This window comes from Scatophagus argus, chromosome 6 (assembly GCF_020382885.2).
Source record: "Scatophagus argus isolate fScaArg1 chromosome 6, fScaArg1.pri, whole genome shotgun sequence".
NCBI classification, from domain to species: domain Eukaryota; kingdom Metazoa; phylum Chordata; class Actinopteri; family Scatophagidae; genus Scatophagus; species Scatophagus argus.
In genome coordinates, this window is record NC_058498.1 from 15,813,703 (window position 1) to 15,830,595 (window position 16,893).

At 41.7% G+C, this 16,893-nt stretch overlaps 1 protein-coding gene across 1 annotated transcript in view; it reads right to left on the reverse strand.

Annotated features, from left to right (window-relative positions):
* sema6bb (sema domain, transmembrane domain (TM), and cytoplasmic domain, (semaphorin) 6Bb) overlaps nt 1–16,893 on the reverse strand; it is a 128,132-nt gene that overhangs the window by 32,489 nt on the left and 78,750 nt on the right. The window contains exons 6-13 of the mRNA XM_046392830.1: nt 14,301–14,399; nt 12,819–12,909; nt 12,394–12,513; nt 11,616–11,704; nt 10,001–10,218; nt 3,294–3,425; nt 2,629–2,778; nt 1,045–1,224 (exon numbers count right to left, since the gene is read on the reverse strand). Coding sequence (XP_046248786.1) covers nt 1,045–1,224; nt 2,629–2,778; nt 3,294–3,425; nt 10,001–10,218; nt 11,616–11,704; nt 12,394–12,513; nt 12,819–12,909; nt 14,301–14,399 — 1,079 coding nt within the window. The remainder of the gene's footprint in view (nt 1–1,044; nt 1,225–2,628; nt 2,779–3,293; nt 3,426–10,000; nt 10,219–11,615; nt 11,705–12,393; nt 12,514–12,818; nt 12,910–14,300; nt 14,400–16,893) is intronic.

Genomic DNA, 16,893 nt, shown 5'->3' on the forward strand with positions numbered 1-16,893 from the left:
AGCATATCATTTTTGTCAAGATTAAGGATAGTGTGATTTTTATCACTGCATTATTTTCAGATGTTTTTGTATCAGCCTCGTTAGAGGATGTTCAGATTTCCCGATAATGAATATTAGCCTCTAATCCTATTCTCTTTTCTGTTTGCCCTATTTGTATTCTCAGCAGGGGCTTGCATCACCTCGGCTCCTGCACAATTATGAGTACTTCTTGAAGAATAGGTGAGGTTTTCTGCATAATTCAGGACATGTTTCGAGGACATGTCAGGCTTTTTTCTTTGCGATTCTCTTCCTAGGCATACTCACCACCAGCTCCCCTCACCGTGTATACATCAACCCCAGATGTCATCTGACTCTTTCTCTACCTCTTCTGCTCTGTGTTCAGCTATTCAACACCAAGCTCTCTAACTAAATAAGTCTGCATAATTAAGGAATAGTTCTGATATTTTGGGAAATATGCTTATTTGTTTTCTTACAGAGTTAGATGAGAAGACTGACACTGCTCTGATGATTGTACATTAAGTGTTTACTCTTTCATGAAGCACCATGAAGCATCCCGGAGGATGTTTCATTGCTCTATGTACTACACATACATGATTGAAATGACAATAAAAACTTTTGTCCTTATATCCTTGCATGCTAATGCAAGCAGCCAGTTGGCTTGGGCACAAACAGAGACAAAAGAAAAGCACTTCTAAACCTTACATCATCTAACAACCTCACAGTAATGGCAAGAAAACATAATCCAGCACATAACCAACGCAAAACTTCAATGTTACATTTTCACGCTAAAGTTTACATTCATTACAGCTTTCAAACTAGCTATAATGTGTTAATTAGAGGTGCTAGTAAATGGATTTAGTTACCTTTGGACAGAGCAGTCAGACTAGCCTTTTCACATTGTTTCCATTGCTAAGCTAAGCTAACCACCTGTTGGCTGTATCTTCATATATATTAACTCTCGACAAGAAAACAAATTAGTACATTTCCAAAAATGTTTAACTATTATTGTAACAGTTCAAAATATATATCCATTTGATGTCTTACTTGTCAGGGTTGAATCCCTCCAGTTCTTCCAGGAAGATGTTGCTGTTGGTGACCGTGTTGTCCTGGTTGGGCATGATGAGGAACTTGAGGATGGTCCCTCTGCTTGACCCGAGGAACAGGACTGTCCGGTTTCTGTACGGCCCAGCTTCTGTATCCACCACAATCTTGTTCAGCTGGTATCTGCACAGCAGGAGGGGCAGAGCGAGGCTCATTTGAGACATATCTTTTTTGAAAGGTAAAAGCAGAGTCAAGTAGCTTCTGGAGGGAAGTTTATAATTTAAGTGCATTACAAGTGATTGGTTTAGGTGTAGAAATGCAGACTCTGGTGAATTTAAATCATAATATACCATTTTCTCTTGAGTCACTTCAAAATGAAATGAATCCTCCACAGAGAAGAAACTGCTCATCTAATTTGCATAATAAACTAATTATGCCACACGTTCAGTCATTAATAATATCAGTCAAACAAATGGGCTTGTCTTGGAACAATAGCAGAGTGTTGCTGAACTACACACAGTCCTGTGTGGCCAAGTCAATAGATGAGAATAAAAGCCATGTTGTGCTGAATGTTTAATATTCCACATATATCCAGTGCCCATAATAATCTGGTGACTGGGCGGCAGCGGGACCCCATGGAGTAGATAGCGTGGGGAGAGACAGAGGAATGCATGCATTTATGTGAGACTTGATGTGCTACAGCTGCTTGCCTGCTATCACAGACAACAACCAGGATAACTTTACCAGAAGGAGCCCACAGCCCACACAGACAAACAGCTGAATAACTAGCAAAGTGACTGAGTTCTGATCTCCGAACTCTGGTGACTTAAAATGATGTTTTGAGCAAATATTCACTAAATTCAGCAAATTAAGTTTCAAAAAAAAAAATAAAATAAAATAAAACATGAACAAAAAAATCCAAATTAAAAAAACAAAACACACACAATTAGCATATGACTTTCCAGCAGCTCGTTTGATGGCTAAAACTCTCTAGAGACCCTTTTTTTTTTTTTAACCGAAATTATGCTTCTACACTACTAGTTTGTTTTGCCAAGTATGTCTTGAGGAAATATGTCTGCCTGGACTGCGTTCAATGATAACATTTCTTTGAGAGTAGGATGTGCAAAGTTTTAGTACCAAAAGAAGTCATATGGAGGTGGCTGGGGAGGGCGGTTGGCACACGAAGCACAGGAATTTGAGACAGGAGACCAGGGTGTGCATCCTGAGTCGCAGGTGTTGGAGGTTTTGTTCAGGCAAAAATGGCACTTTGGTAAAAGGTGGTAGGATTGTTTAAAGGTTAAAAATGTAAACACTTTAAAACCAAGACTTCAGCCTTTCCCTGACCATGAGTGAGTGGAATGAGTAAACACAACGATTAAAAAAACCTTCATTATGCCTTCGTTGCCATGGGTAAATACATGTATAAATGTATAAATAAATAACAAATGAATGATTTTGTAAAAAACTTTCCTCATAATGCTGATGAGAATGGAAATTCAAATGACACCTTTTTTTTGATTAAAAACCATATATTCTGCTTCAAAAGACATGATTTGTGTTTGACTGCCTGTCTGAGCTCAGCCTTACCTGACCATGGTTCTGACTATCCAGGGTCTCTGTCCGAGTGATGGGACGGCCTCATCCATCAGCGGATGGGTCTTGACAAAGTTGAGCATCTCATCGGGGAACGAGTTTGAGGAATTAAACTTGGAACCTTCAACAGCGCAGCCACCAGGTCTGGAGATACCAAGTTTCAGCAGACGTTCAGCAGGACCAAGTGGCATACTCAAGTGTGACTATTTCAGGCCTCATTAAAATATAGTTATATAAGCAGTCTGGTCTGTCTGAGTGTCTCAAATTCAGACACACACATTTCAACAAGGGATTGATTTAGTCAAAAGAATCTCAATAATGAAGCATTTTGCAAGCGATGATTGCATGTGGCATGCTTCTAGATTTTACAAAGAACAAGTTGTATAATTGCAAAAAATTAATTCCTCATACCTCAAAAATGCCTGTGAGCAGCATTTACATGGTATGTGGTGAAATAAAACTAAATGTGTTGTGGCCTGTGTATATATTTCCTTTTGTTATTACATCAAACCATAGCTATGAACCGCAATCTGCAAAACACACCTTTTATAGTGTTATGACTGAACAGAATATAAATTGTTTATAATTCTGTTTTCCTCTTACGGTTCTCCAAACACAACCTGAACACAGGTGCATAAATTGATTACAGCCATCTGCACCTTGGCTTCGGGATGGCTTCATCTGGAACGGGCGTCCAAATGGACTCGGGTGATTTCTGCTCCTTGAACCTCCCATCAAACACCCCAGCCAGCTGCTCCATGTCGAAGGCACACACCGCAGAACCTGGGATACTGTAGTCACAGAGACAGAGAGGTGAGACAGAGACAGATTGAGACACAGACTGTCAGGAGATAGTACACTTTGAACTGATACCTAACAACTATCAGTCCTGGGCTTCCCTTCTGACAGTGGTGCAGTGAGAATAAGTGACAGAAAAGGAAAAGATAAGGTAGATAATACCTAGACTGAAAAATTGACTGTGAAATGTAAAAAAGAAGTTAAAATATAGTCAATTGTGAGTGTGAGAAAGTGACTGGCACCCAGCAAGATGACAAATTGGATTTGGCCTGTTCATATTTTCACAATTCAGTGCTTGAACACAAAGGAAATTGTTGCTGAGACGGAAAGAAAGACAGGATAAGATAGACGCTGTCAACTCCCTGAGCGAAGAATAGATATACAGCGGATGCAATAGCTAGATTAGGCTCATGAAAAGATCTTGGCTGGAATTCCTGGAATATAAAACGAAATAGGAAATGACTCACTGAATATTCTGCCTTTCAAAAAAAGGGGGGAAGATTCTCGTAAATCTGACACATTCCTGTAAAAATCCCAGCGTGCTGTGGAGGCTGTTTAACTACTTGTGAACCCCACAGCAGGGAACGGAACATCTGCTCCATGATGTGTCCATAGCCCACACACACAAACAAACAGACACAGGCACAACCAACAAATAGAGACACATTCACACAAATCTCTTCACTGAGCCTCATGCTATGCTTGTGTGTTTTGGCTAAAGAGAGCACAACAGAGACAGAGAAATAAAGTGTGTCAAGATGAGATAAGGGACGAGTTTTATACAAAACATCTCATACTTCCTGCTCTGAGACTCAGATCCCTGCTCTGAGTGTGTCCTCGTCAGTGACTAATGGTGTGCGTGGTGTGAGAGCTAGTGACTAAGCGTTAATACCTTAGTGATACATGCACATCGAAAAAACCTGAGAGACTGAGTCACCTGCAACCTGCTGCTACATAAATCCCACTCATAGCCCATCTGTTTCCTGCCTTCTTTCTCTCTTTCTGTCTTGAAGAATAAACGTCCAGCTGGTAAATGGAGGTTGTGCCCCCGTGATTCTGCAGCAGCGTTTCTGTTTGAGCACCCCTTTGAGAAACACAGAGGAGTTTGTTTGGGAAGACACAGCCCAAAGACTGGATTTTGGTTGCAGCAGGGAGCCGTGCGCTCCTGATGTGCCATTTGATCAGGTCATGGTGTCTCCCTCAGTACTTATCATTCATAGGCAGGGATGCGCGTCAACTTGGGCCAGTGTGGCAGAGCTGCAGGCATATCTGTGGACGAGTCGGCATCCCTCTATGGACCACAGCCACCAGATGTGACATGTCTGCCAGCTCTGCACGGGTGCCAGCTTGGCTTAGTTTCTCTACCTTGCCTCTCCCCTCTGAACCCCCACCTTGAGCTCGGGGTCTCGGGGTTTGCCCCGTGTAGGGCTATGTGTCTAACGGAAGTAAGCTAAAAGGCCTTGAGCTGTTTTCTCTCTGAATTCACTTAATTTTCATCTTTATTCTGGAGAGGGCTTTCCTGCTTTTGTTCCAGAGTCCATGTTTGTTGTTATATTGTATGCAAATTTGTTTTTCAATCATTTTCTCAGTCACTCTCACACTTTTTTACTTTCCTTTGTTTACTTTGAGATTTGCCTGTCCCTCTCTCCTCTCTGTCCACAGGCATTTGTCCTTCTTTCACTCTTTCTCCTTGATAGGGGTTGAGTGACAGGCCATCCAGGCTAGATGCATGGGGTGTCTGTTTGAGAGGGCTGCTGTGGAGTCTTAAGTACTTCCTCACTGTTTAACAAGCTGACTGACAGCTTGGAATAACACAGTCCTCATGGACACATGATGCCTCGGAGGGAGGTGTAGACGAGGAAGAGGAGAAGAAGGCTGGAGTCATGGGAAGTTTCAATGTCTGTCCCTTAATAAGGATGTGAAATATGTTATTAATTAAGCACATGGGGGCTATATAATTTCTGTTCAAATGTTTTTAAACCTAAAGGTCAGAAATCCAGCACACTTGCTCTTATGCTCTGTAGCATACGAACTTGTCAATCGGACAATTTTCAGCAGATGTTTGAATTTTTTTTGGATAATTTTTATCATTTGAGCTGCTTTTTCAAGGTTTTTGTGTTTATGGTCTTTATTAATTGACTTGATTTCCTTCATGGATGTGAAGTCAGAGGAGTTTCAGATAAACTTTGTTACTTTTTCAGTTAAACAGTTCTGTGGCCATGATGGAATGGAAACGTTTACAGTGGACATGGCCTTTCACTGAATTAATGACCTTGAACCAAACAAACCCGAAGTGTATTTTATTTGTTCAGTGGAACAAGGCTCCAGTGGCATTTCAAAGGAATAATTTCAGAGTGTTGGGAGCTATGTTTATCGGCTTTCTTGGCTGTCACTCTCATGTTTGTGCGGTAAATATAAAGCTAGAGCCAGGAAATGGTTAGCTTAGCCTAGAGACTGGAAAGAGAGGGACACTGTTAGCCTGGCTCTCTCAAAATGGGCAATTATGTGCTCAGGAGCATGGCATGGCACAGATATTTAAACTGGTAATAGACAAGTTTTTATTTTTGTGTTAAAGTATCATTATGAAGTAAATGATTTTACGATGAAACAGCGTTTTGATTGGTTCTCACTATGCAGTTTTCTCTGAGGTATAAAATCTCATGAAAAAATAAAGGCTGACTGGCAATCCAGTCAGGCTGGCAGTCTGGCACCATTTCTATCTGCTTTCAAGTCTCCATTATAGACTAAATGAAAGGAGAAACTCACACTTGTTGTTGCTGCTGTTATTGTTGTTGTGATTGTTGCTAGTGGTGGTAGTTGCAGCTCATAGGAAAAGGGAAAGTGATCCGATTGTCTTTGTGACAGCAGCGCCAACAATAACACCACTCGGAAATGCTAGGGGGGAAAGTTGCCTGTTTCGGCTTCAAGCTATGCTCAAATCTTTCTAACAAAAAATTCATATTGAACCCTTTCAAGTTAGGTCTTAATTATGAGACTCTTAATAGATCTTAAACTACCCTTTATCTTCATTCTGATTCTTTTTCTTTCTTTTATTCTGCCAAATCTATCACTCCTTTACTGTTTTAAGCAAACTTGCTTTTTAGACTTTTCCCTGACCTTTCTACTTCAGGCCCCTGTGGGCATTCTCTTCTATCCCTTTCCTGACTATTCAGGCCCATATGGACCAGTGAACACCTCTGTAACAACTCTGTATCTTCCTTGCGACATGGCTCTGCTGTCAGCTAAACAGAGCGTTCCTTTCCCATGCTCATTTCTCAAGCTCTAGCTAGATCCCAAACTACTTGTGCAGGCCTGGGGGGGAACAGCTTGCACATCTGTGCATCCTCCCCTGTGTCACACTTCTCCTGGCACTGTAAACCTGTTCTCCTCCTGCTCCTTGTCCTCCTCATTTCCCCTCCTCTACTGTGTTTTCCCAGAGGGACATCTTGCTGTCTGACCCTGTCACAGGGGATTCTTTACTACCAAAACCAAACATGGACTCTGATTCTCACAGGATGCACTAGATTTACTTTACTTTGCATGGGATGTTTTCACTGCATTCCTGTGTGGCTCCATTAAGCCTAATGAGCCCATGTCAGTCTACTCTAGCAGCAACAGACATTTTCAGCTGCCAAAACAATAGCTCAAAAATAATGAGAACTGTTTGTTTTCAGTACCGTTTCTGCTGCAGTTTTTTCCACACATACATATACAGTATATTTGAGTTGTTAAATAAAGCAGAAAGTACTTGTTGTTGCTCTCTATACCTCCTTGACCTCTTGAGCATCAGGAGTGTGAGTGCAGGAGGTGCTCAGTGGGGAATGCAAACTCTTCTTTCATCCCTCTTTGAGAGGAAGGGCCTGGGACTACAGAGGTGGATGCACAAAGGAACTGGCAACTGGGAGTGATTTTATACTGTGGAAACAGAGACTGAAGCATCCTGCAAACTCAATAAGAGCTGAGGAGCTGGTATGTAGCTGAAAAATTATACCTGAAGAATGCGGCCACAGGAGGAGATGAGTAACTTCAGAGAGTCGAGGGGAGACTCAGGGAGAGCCCAGTAAAACCTAGACTTCATCCTGTTATTCCCATACTGGAGTCCCAAATAAGCTGCACAGGGCCAAATGGCAGGAGAGAATTGCTACTCCTCCACTCCCAGGTCCTGCTTCATGCTGTTTTCACTGTATGCTGCCAGCCAAAGCAATTTGTCTGGCAAGCACTTAGCCAGTGTGGCACAGTGGGCCACACAAGGCCAGTGGGAGTTTTGCAAATCACCTCACATCTTCTCCCTTTCTCTTTGTGTTTATTTTCCTCCATCACACATGTCCTTATCCATCCATCTACCCCCCACCCACACCACCCCGCGCCCCCCCTTTTCTCTCTCTCTCTCGCTCTCTCTCTCAGCAGCAGTTTACCCAGGCAGGGTGTGTATGTGTGTGTTCAGGTGGTTCTCCTCTGTGGCATGCTGTAAATGCTGTTATCTGGCAACCATTGTAAGTGTGTGTGTGTGTGAGAAGCATCCATCTGTATATAGAAGCAGTGGTCCCTTCTCATAGCGTAGCGTTTTCAGACACACAGATAAGATGCAGCTGATGAAACAGTTTTTGATCCCAGAGAGTGAGGTTGCATGTGTTGTCCATTACTGACTTCCTTGTCCTTGAGTTTCTCATCCATCTTTTGCTCACCAGTTCTCTGTTAATTCCTTTCTGTGTCGTCTCTCCTTTCACATTTGCTTGCTGATTGTTTGTTCTCTTCTTTGTCTCCTGTCTCTTACTAGGAAGTCGAGAGTCCAGTTTCATGCAACTTGTATTGAGACTTTTTTTCCTATCATATAAAACTAGAGACAGTGTTGTGTTTGCATTACTAGACACAGTAAATGGTTTGAGGGCCATTAAGACAGTGTGAGATGAGTGGGATGTCACACAAACTATAGTCAACTGAATATTTTTCAGTGATTTGATCTACATAAACTGCAATATACAGTAGCAGTTTTAAAGTATGCAGAAAATGTTTATCCCTGTGAATCCTGAAGGATAAATGGAGGACATTCCCTCAAACATGCACACTATAATGTCTTAATATGTAAGATCATGTTTTTCTTACTGAAATACAGCATTCAGCAAGTGTATTCAACAAACCTCAGTATTTCTTACTGTGTCAGGGAAGAGACAGGAAACAAAAAAACAGTCTTGTTTAGTTGCACTCGCAGCAAGGGGAATTATCTCATCCAGCTGACAGTTTTCTCACTTGTTTTAGCAAAATTTAAGCCTCAACACTGGATTGAGTCACTGTAGAACATTAGTGTCTCTCTAATGCAGAAACAAAAATTATACTTTGTGCATCAAAAAGATCAGAATTACACTGAATGTGTGGCTCACATAAATATTTTTGTCACATTCTTCTCTATGTTGTTCCCTGTAAATACCCTCAGTCTCCCATAATCCCCAATTTAACAGGCAGCACCTCTCTTCTCCTCTCCTCTCCTCTCACCTTTTTTCAATTTAATCTTGTCTTTCAACAAATCACCCTTTTGTCCTCAATGAAAGCATCCCATCTGTCTTAAATTACTCTGTACCCCACAATCTTGACCTTTGCACTGCCACACAGCCTTTTTCATTTCTCTGGAGCCTCGCTTGGCCTATAGGCAGCCTTGCTCTTTCTGACTTCATGGGTGAAGGAACAAACTATGGTGGTCCACTAAATTTTCAAGGTGAGCCGTGTAAGTGCTGCTTCACACTGGGTGTCTATCTCAGTCTCCATGGGAAGTGTGTCAAGGTGCGTTTCTACTGTCTGTGTAAATCTGAAATAAGCACTATCAGTATGACAGACCCCTCCTTCCTCTTTCCAGAGAGGCCACGGATTGAAATCCCTCCAAGTCAGCTCTTAAAGACACATATGTGTACAAATAAAGAAAACTCTCGGGTGTAAGTATTGATCTGGAGTGCTGATTATCAGCTAGGGTCTGCACTTGCTTGAGGTATATGGAAAGCCTGTGGAGCAGGTCTTGTAATAAGTACTGGAAGTAGTAATTTGAAAAACAAAAGAAATTGGGATTTTAATAATAATAATAAGCAAGTAGAGCATTTGAAACGGTGATTTAAAAGTAATGAATAACAAAAATGGATAAACAGCTAGCTAAAAGTAATGCCAAAATATAAATAACAGTTAAAGAAATCACAAAAAGTGATGAATATGTGGTTGAAACAGTTAAAAGTTAAAAGATAAACAGAGGCAATAGAAAGGCTTAAATGGTTAAAATATTTTGTTTAAATAAATGAACAGTTGAAATATAGCCAGGTCTAAAAGTAACTGATTAACACATCAAATAGTCAGCCCAAAGCAACTAATAAATGGTTAAAATAGAGCCAATAGTAAACAGATAAACAGCTGAAAAAGTTGAAAGTAATGACTGAAACAGCTTATGGTCTTGATGAAGGTGTACTTGAATTCATCAGACAGGCCTCCAGTTAGGAACCAATGAACTTGTGTGTGCATTTCTGAGAGAGAAAGACATATCTATGTGTGTTGTAGCATGTTTACAGGTAAGTGTTAGATATCTATGTTGTACCTGTTAGCCGGAGTGGAGAACACCCCCAGAATTATGTCCCTGCCGTGCATCCTGATGATGGGGCTGGTGGAGTGGAGCAGGTTAAAGTAGAAGTGGGAATCACCAGGGACGGAACAATTGAGACGGGCCTTCAGAAACGATGTCCACTGCTTCTCCAGGACACGCTGAGACCCACCTTGATCGCGTTTACACACCCGAGCCACGCGTGACACCACCACCTGTGAGTTGTTAGGCACAGAGAAGCAGGTGTAGGAGCAGAAAATGACTGTGGACAGTACATCTGCAACATAATGACTGTGTGCTTGCATAGCTCACATATACACGATATGGACAAAGGTACCGGGGCACAACTCTTTTATTACAGAATTCAGGTGTGGTATGGGGCAGTTTTTCAGAGGTTGGGCTCAGCCCCTGACTTCCAGTGAAAGAAAACCTTAATGCCTCAAGATATTTCAGACAATGCTATGCTTCCAGCTTTGTGTTGACAGTTTGGTGAAGGCCCTTTTCTATTCCAGCATGACTGTGTCCCAGTGTACAAAGCAAGTACACTGTACACAAGTCTATAAAGACATGATTGGATGAGTTTGGATGAGGTGTGGAGGAACCTGACTGTCCCACACAGAGCCCTGACCTCAACTCCAAACACCAGATTGTGAGATTGTGAACCAGGTCTTTTGGTCCAACATCAGTGTCTGACCTCACAAATTATCTACTGCATGAATGGGCAAAAGTTCCCACAGAAACATTCCAAAATCTTGTATAAAGCATTCCCAGAAGAGTGGAAGCTGTTGTAGCTGCAAAGAAGAGACCAACTCTACTCTCAACCTTGTCTCAATATTTTTGTCTTTATGGTGTAACTTTGGTGATTAGCTGAGATATATTTGTTAAGATATATTTACCAGGGTTTGGGTTTCATCTTCAAAAAGGCATATTTAAAATCACTTCTCAACCCTGGATGATCTCAGAAGAGTCATTTGCATGCTATTTGCAATGCGTGAACCTTGTTTTGACAGATCATTGTTTCATAATGGTAAATTTATTATCAATTATTCATGAAAATGTCAGAACGTCTCAAAATTGCTTCTTTGAACACACTCATCCACAAAACGGTGATGCTGTTTAAATATCCATTTACTCTGCTCTCTGTAAACATGTCACTGCCTGAGACCTTGTGCAAGCACTTTTTCCCAAATGTGAATAGCTAATTTATCAGAAAAAAAAGAGTTTTCTGATGCTCTTATTTTCTCTGACAGATGTAACCCCACCTCTGGTAAGGCTAGTGAATAGACAGAAAAAAAAGCTTTTCTTGGGTTAATACAGAGATGAGTTGTTTGCTCAGACTGTGATTTGTATGTAATATATGCAGACAAACAAATACAAGGATGAAAGGTCAGTGAAGCTGTGGGAAAAGACTTGATACTGGCATCCAAATAATAGCAGCAGACAGATATTATTCTCGCGCCTCCTTACATGGTGCAGCATTTTAACGACACACTTGCATATTCCTCTACAGTCTTTTTGAACGATGCTCTGAATGGACCAGCAACTTCACTATGTGAATGCTGACTGTTTAGAAGTGAAAGATGGGTATGTGTTATCAGAGTAATGTCTATACCTTCTCCAGGTAATTGAACTCCATGGCTATCTCCCTGAAGAAGAAGTAGATGTGAGGTCCCCACTCCACAGCACTGACAAAGTACGGCTCTGTATTGTGAGAGAAAGAAAAAGTGAGAAGAGAAAGTGTATGGGAGAGGTGTGTGGAAAGTGGGGGTTTTATAAAATAAAGATGAACCATCAGGAAAACAAACAGCAAACAGTGTCTCCATTTGCAAATGCATCATTCACTCCCACGACACGGAGGTAGCATGAGGGCAGTGAGAAAGAGGCACAGGCCATGCTTAATTTCATTACATGGTGAAAGGGGATTTCACACTAAACAATAAGCGCATTATGACTCCCTGATGCTTCTGAGAACTCAGTTTCATGCTCTGCATTTCGGCGCTATTACACCCAGGACCAATGTGTCTGATATTGTGTATTTTCTTACTGTCACGCTGTCATTGTTAGGTGTGACCGTGATGTGGATGGTCCAAACTGTCAGGGAGCAGTAGTTTTGACAGCATCGTGTCCAGTGACCTGAACACAGAGCTGCCAGGCTGCTGACTCAGCCCTATGCTGCTGAAACATGTATCGATCCTGCTAAGTGATGCGGACGCACACTTAAAACATCAGACGAAAACAACAACAGCAAGGATGATGCTGACGAGAAGACGTACTTGAGAAAATTGCGCCGGTGCACTTACGTGCATTGACAAACAAACAAACACACCTTGACAGGCACACAGAAGCGCACACACACACACACACACACACACACACACACGTGTAGGTACCTCTGAACCATTTGGAGTCGTGCTTGACGGTGCGCAGAGCGGGACTGTCCCCGAGGCTTCGGTAGATCACTGCATCAATGGCCAGGAAGTCTGTCACTGTGGCTGTAAACAGATTCCCCTCTGAAAAACACACATACAGAAATAATATAAACAACAGAATTAGAGCAAACAATAAAGCTGGAGTGAAGGTTGCTCTATTCTGAAAGTCCTGCATCATAAACATGACATGACTAAACAATGAAATTGCAGCAACATAATTGCAACTTTGGAAAAAAAAAAAGCTAATATTTTCTTCTAGCTAATGATGGCTGAACAGTAATGGCTCCCTACAGTGTCAGCCACAAAACACTGCTGATTTGATTATAGTTGAGCGTTTAAATACAATGAAGTAAACAAAGCAGATGAATTGAAGAGGTGTTTCTTACCTGCAAACAGAGCTACATTGGCATGTTTGGGGTCATAGGGGCACCTCGCCATACCACTGACCGTGTCTCCTACCATCTCTAGAGTGTCTCCCTGTTTGACCACACACACATAAACACACACACACACGCATCCATCAGCAAACTCCAAACAATACGAATGAATCTACAGCAGCATCATGAAAACAAGCAACAAAGGAGGATGGCAATTAGGGAGTGTTACCCTAAGTGCAAACTAATGATTCACTGGTGGCAATTAGACTCAGCAACTACAACAAGAGAGTCACTTTCTCATGCATAAATACAAGAAACACACACACAGGGGCTCCATACACCCACATGAAGCCACACAGCTTCAACCTCTGACTCACAAACATGCATGTTTACACAGTGAAACGGCTCTCTCTGTTGCACACAAACATCGCCCAACAGACACAAACTATTTCAGTATCAGAGTCTAATTCTCTTCCACGGCTGAAATTTAGAGGTGTCATTTCATTAAAAACCAACTATAAATAAAACAGCAGCTAGCATCACTAACTAGTCCCCAGAGAAACAGACAGCCTATCAGTCAGAGACAGGTGTGTTATACTCCGTTGTAGAATGTCATTAGTGGCTGACAGATAATGGGCCATGTACGTCTCAGAGCTCCACTGTTGCGCTATGTTTGAAATGTGAGAGACTGAAAATAACACTTATCTGAAAAAGCCTTTGATAGCGAAAGGATTTTTTTCTCTCACTTTCTCCGACTCAACTGCCTTCATCTCTTATTTAGTATTCCTGCAGAACGATGTGAAATCAGCCGAGCCGATGATTAATATTCATGCGTAGTTTTTTTTTTTTTTCTTCTCCACAAGTTTGAAATCGTTACTGTAATTGAGCGAGACAGGGATTGGTTGGGAAGTGGAGCACATTCTGCTGCATGGTGGAGAATTCAAAGCTTCAGACTCTGGCAAACATATTTTGGACAGAGTTGAGGAAATATTCAGAGTACACTGTGTCTAATTGTTTGAATCATGTCTGTCAACACGAACACTTGTAGCTTGAAACCTTCTCTGGGGAACTGCTTTGCTTTCTTAAGCACTAGCAGAAGAAATCTAAGCAGGCAAACAAGTCACGTCAGCACCCTTACTCTATGAATACCTTCCTTTTCCTCCTCTCCCTTCTTTGTGTTCCTCTTGATTATCCGTCTCTGACTTAACAATAACAAGCTTGGCAGACCACAAAGTTTAACCACCGAGAAATAACAACTGTTGTATGTCAGGAAAACAAGGCAAATAAGTCCTGGGGAGGGAGTCAACACTGCATCGAGTGCTGAACAAACAGCTCTAATCAGGCTGTAAATGTTCTCCTGAACAGGCATACTAGATGAGGTATTAATCAATCACATCAAACCAATTATCATGGCTACATGTTGACATTATCACAGGCTTGGGACATGTACAGCTGTACTGGTAGCTGCGAGCACGATTGATGTTTACTTACAGTATAGTTGGCACATAGCGGGTTGAAGGCGTTAGTCCCACACAAAAACAGGCCTCCCTGTCTGCTGAGCAGCACCTTCATGAAATTACGGCATTCATCCTGCACGAAAAGAGAAAAATAAAGAGAGTTTAACATGCAGGAGGGGCAAGAGTGATGGGAAGAAAAGGAAAAGGATGGCGCAAATAGAGGAAAATTTGGGTTTATTTTTCAGAGACTGATTATCCAAACTGCTCTGTGAAATGAAGCTTTTCAGTTGCCTGATGTGTGGAATTATCACACCATTAACGCTGTCAATCATATTGATACAGTATGAACGTAGCCTGCGGAGACTTTAAATGTCTACCCTCTTCACACATGCACATACACAGCTGCCGTTGACTGACAGACGGTAATCCAAACCAGCTTCAGGATTTTAAAACAAGCAACAGATTAAAGGCTAATTTCTCCACCGTGAGGCGTCATGAAGCCTGTCTAATGACTAAATAAACCAGAGTTACTTTCATTCTTCCGCAGTTATTCTTTGAAATAAGAAGTCATGTAAGCACCACATGATTTAATAGCTGCTTTTGCCCCACAGTGCCAAAAAGTAATTGGTGTAGTGAAACTGAGAAAAATGACTTTCAGTTGAATCTGCTGCCTTGACAAAAGAACAGTGCGTTAGTGTGTTTATAGTAGAAATGACAAATGCTGAGGAATGCTGCTGTGATGATCACACAATGCTGCACTGGTTCTATCACTTTTACCAATTTCAAATGTTTTAGGCTATTTATTGAAATTGTCAGTCCATTATTTCTGAATCACTTGAAAATAACACTGAATATCCATCAAATACTCTTAGCTAACTATTTCAAGTGTTTACTGGTTGCTTTCAACAAGCAACCACTTATTAATTACCCATTTGCTTACTTCCAATGTAGTACTTTCAGCTAATTACTTCAACTGGTTATCTGCTTTTGACTATTTGAAATGTTTATTCATTACTTTCAGCTATCTATTTTAATTCACCTGGTTCTGTTTGTTTGCTAACTGTTTTCACTCAGTTGCAACATATATATGCTTACACATCCGAATGAGATAGAGCTGATTGAGACAGAGATGCAAAGTAAGAAAAATACATAAAAAAATATACCAAAAGTACTGGGGAACAAAGTGGTTTATATATTTTCAGGCAGTGGTCCCTGTGTGAGCTTTAAAATGAAGCAACATCTAGCGACCTGTCAGCACAGGTTCTGGCCTTAGTGCCCTCGGATTTATCTTAGAACCACTTGGGGAGTTCTGATCCTCAGGTTGGAAACCACTGTCTGAAGGACTTTACGACCAAGAGGTAACATGATAAACAAAGACCCTATCAACACATCGGTTAATCAGTGTGTGCACCATTTACATGTTCTCATCAAACCTAAATTCCAGCCATGTCCTTTGACTTTCAAAGCCATGAAGGACGGACAGTGATTTGCCTTAGCAGGGCAGATTCACCACCTGTGTGTGCGCAGAGTGAGTGGTGATGTACAGTAGATCACTGGTGAGCAGCTGCCAGCAACCCTCTCCCCAAACTACTACTGTCCCAGCCAGGATGGCACCAGCACTACCACACACACATACACACACACACCCACCAGATGGGGTCTACTTCAAGACCACCACCGGCACTTATGTCATCAGAAAGAGAAGTACAGCTGGAGCAGAAGCGGCGGTGCGGGAATGTGAAATGATAGTCCATACATGTAAATATGTGTGTGTGTGTGTGTGTGTGTGTAAGAGATCAGATGGAAAGCAGTGACATGAGAGGCGGGTGAGTGTTATTCCAGATGCTCCGCCCTACACCCTTCTACTCCTCCACCTTCCCACTTCACTCCCTGCAGGGTTCTCGGTTTTCAACAGCAAAAAAACAGGAAAGAAGGAAGTGTTTTCATGTGAGTGCATAGTGTGTTTGTGTGTGTGTGTGTGTGTGTGTGTGCATTACAGGGCGTGTCAAGTGTGAGGTGTAAATTTCTAATGGCACAGCACTGTGTGACAAATTGAGGAGCTGCTGTGACAGTATCTGTGTGTATGTGTGTGTGTGTGTGTGTGCGTGTGCATGTATGTGTGTGTCACTCCCCCCCCACACACATACGGCATGTGTTCATGTGCGCATATTTCTCTGTGTGTATCTGTGTATCACAGCACAGATGCATGCTCATGTGTGAGAATCATTTGCATGCTGTTTGTCGGTGGGGTTGCAGTCTGTCAGCCTGGTCAGAGCTGTAATCACAAAGCCAGATGAAGCACTCTTAATAACAACCCAGTCCTCAAAGAGGGGAGTAAATACCACTGCACAAATGTGCACATTTGGCAGTGCTTGTACATATAAAATAAAATATTTCATGACTACAAGATAAAAACAAGGGTTGGATTCTTGGTAGCTTTCCAACTAGTGATTTTGTTTTCAATTTGCACTTTACAGACACCATCAAAATACATCCAATGTTGCATGCATGCTTTTCAAGAACCCTCATTCATCTGTTCCTGGATGATTTGGCACTACTAGATATGGTCCTTTCTTTATTCAAGGTCCAGTTCAGTCAGAAGAGTCAGGGTTTTACTATGGCTTCAA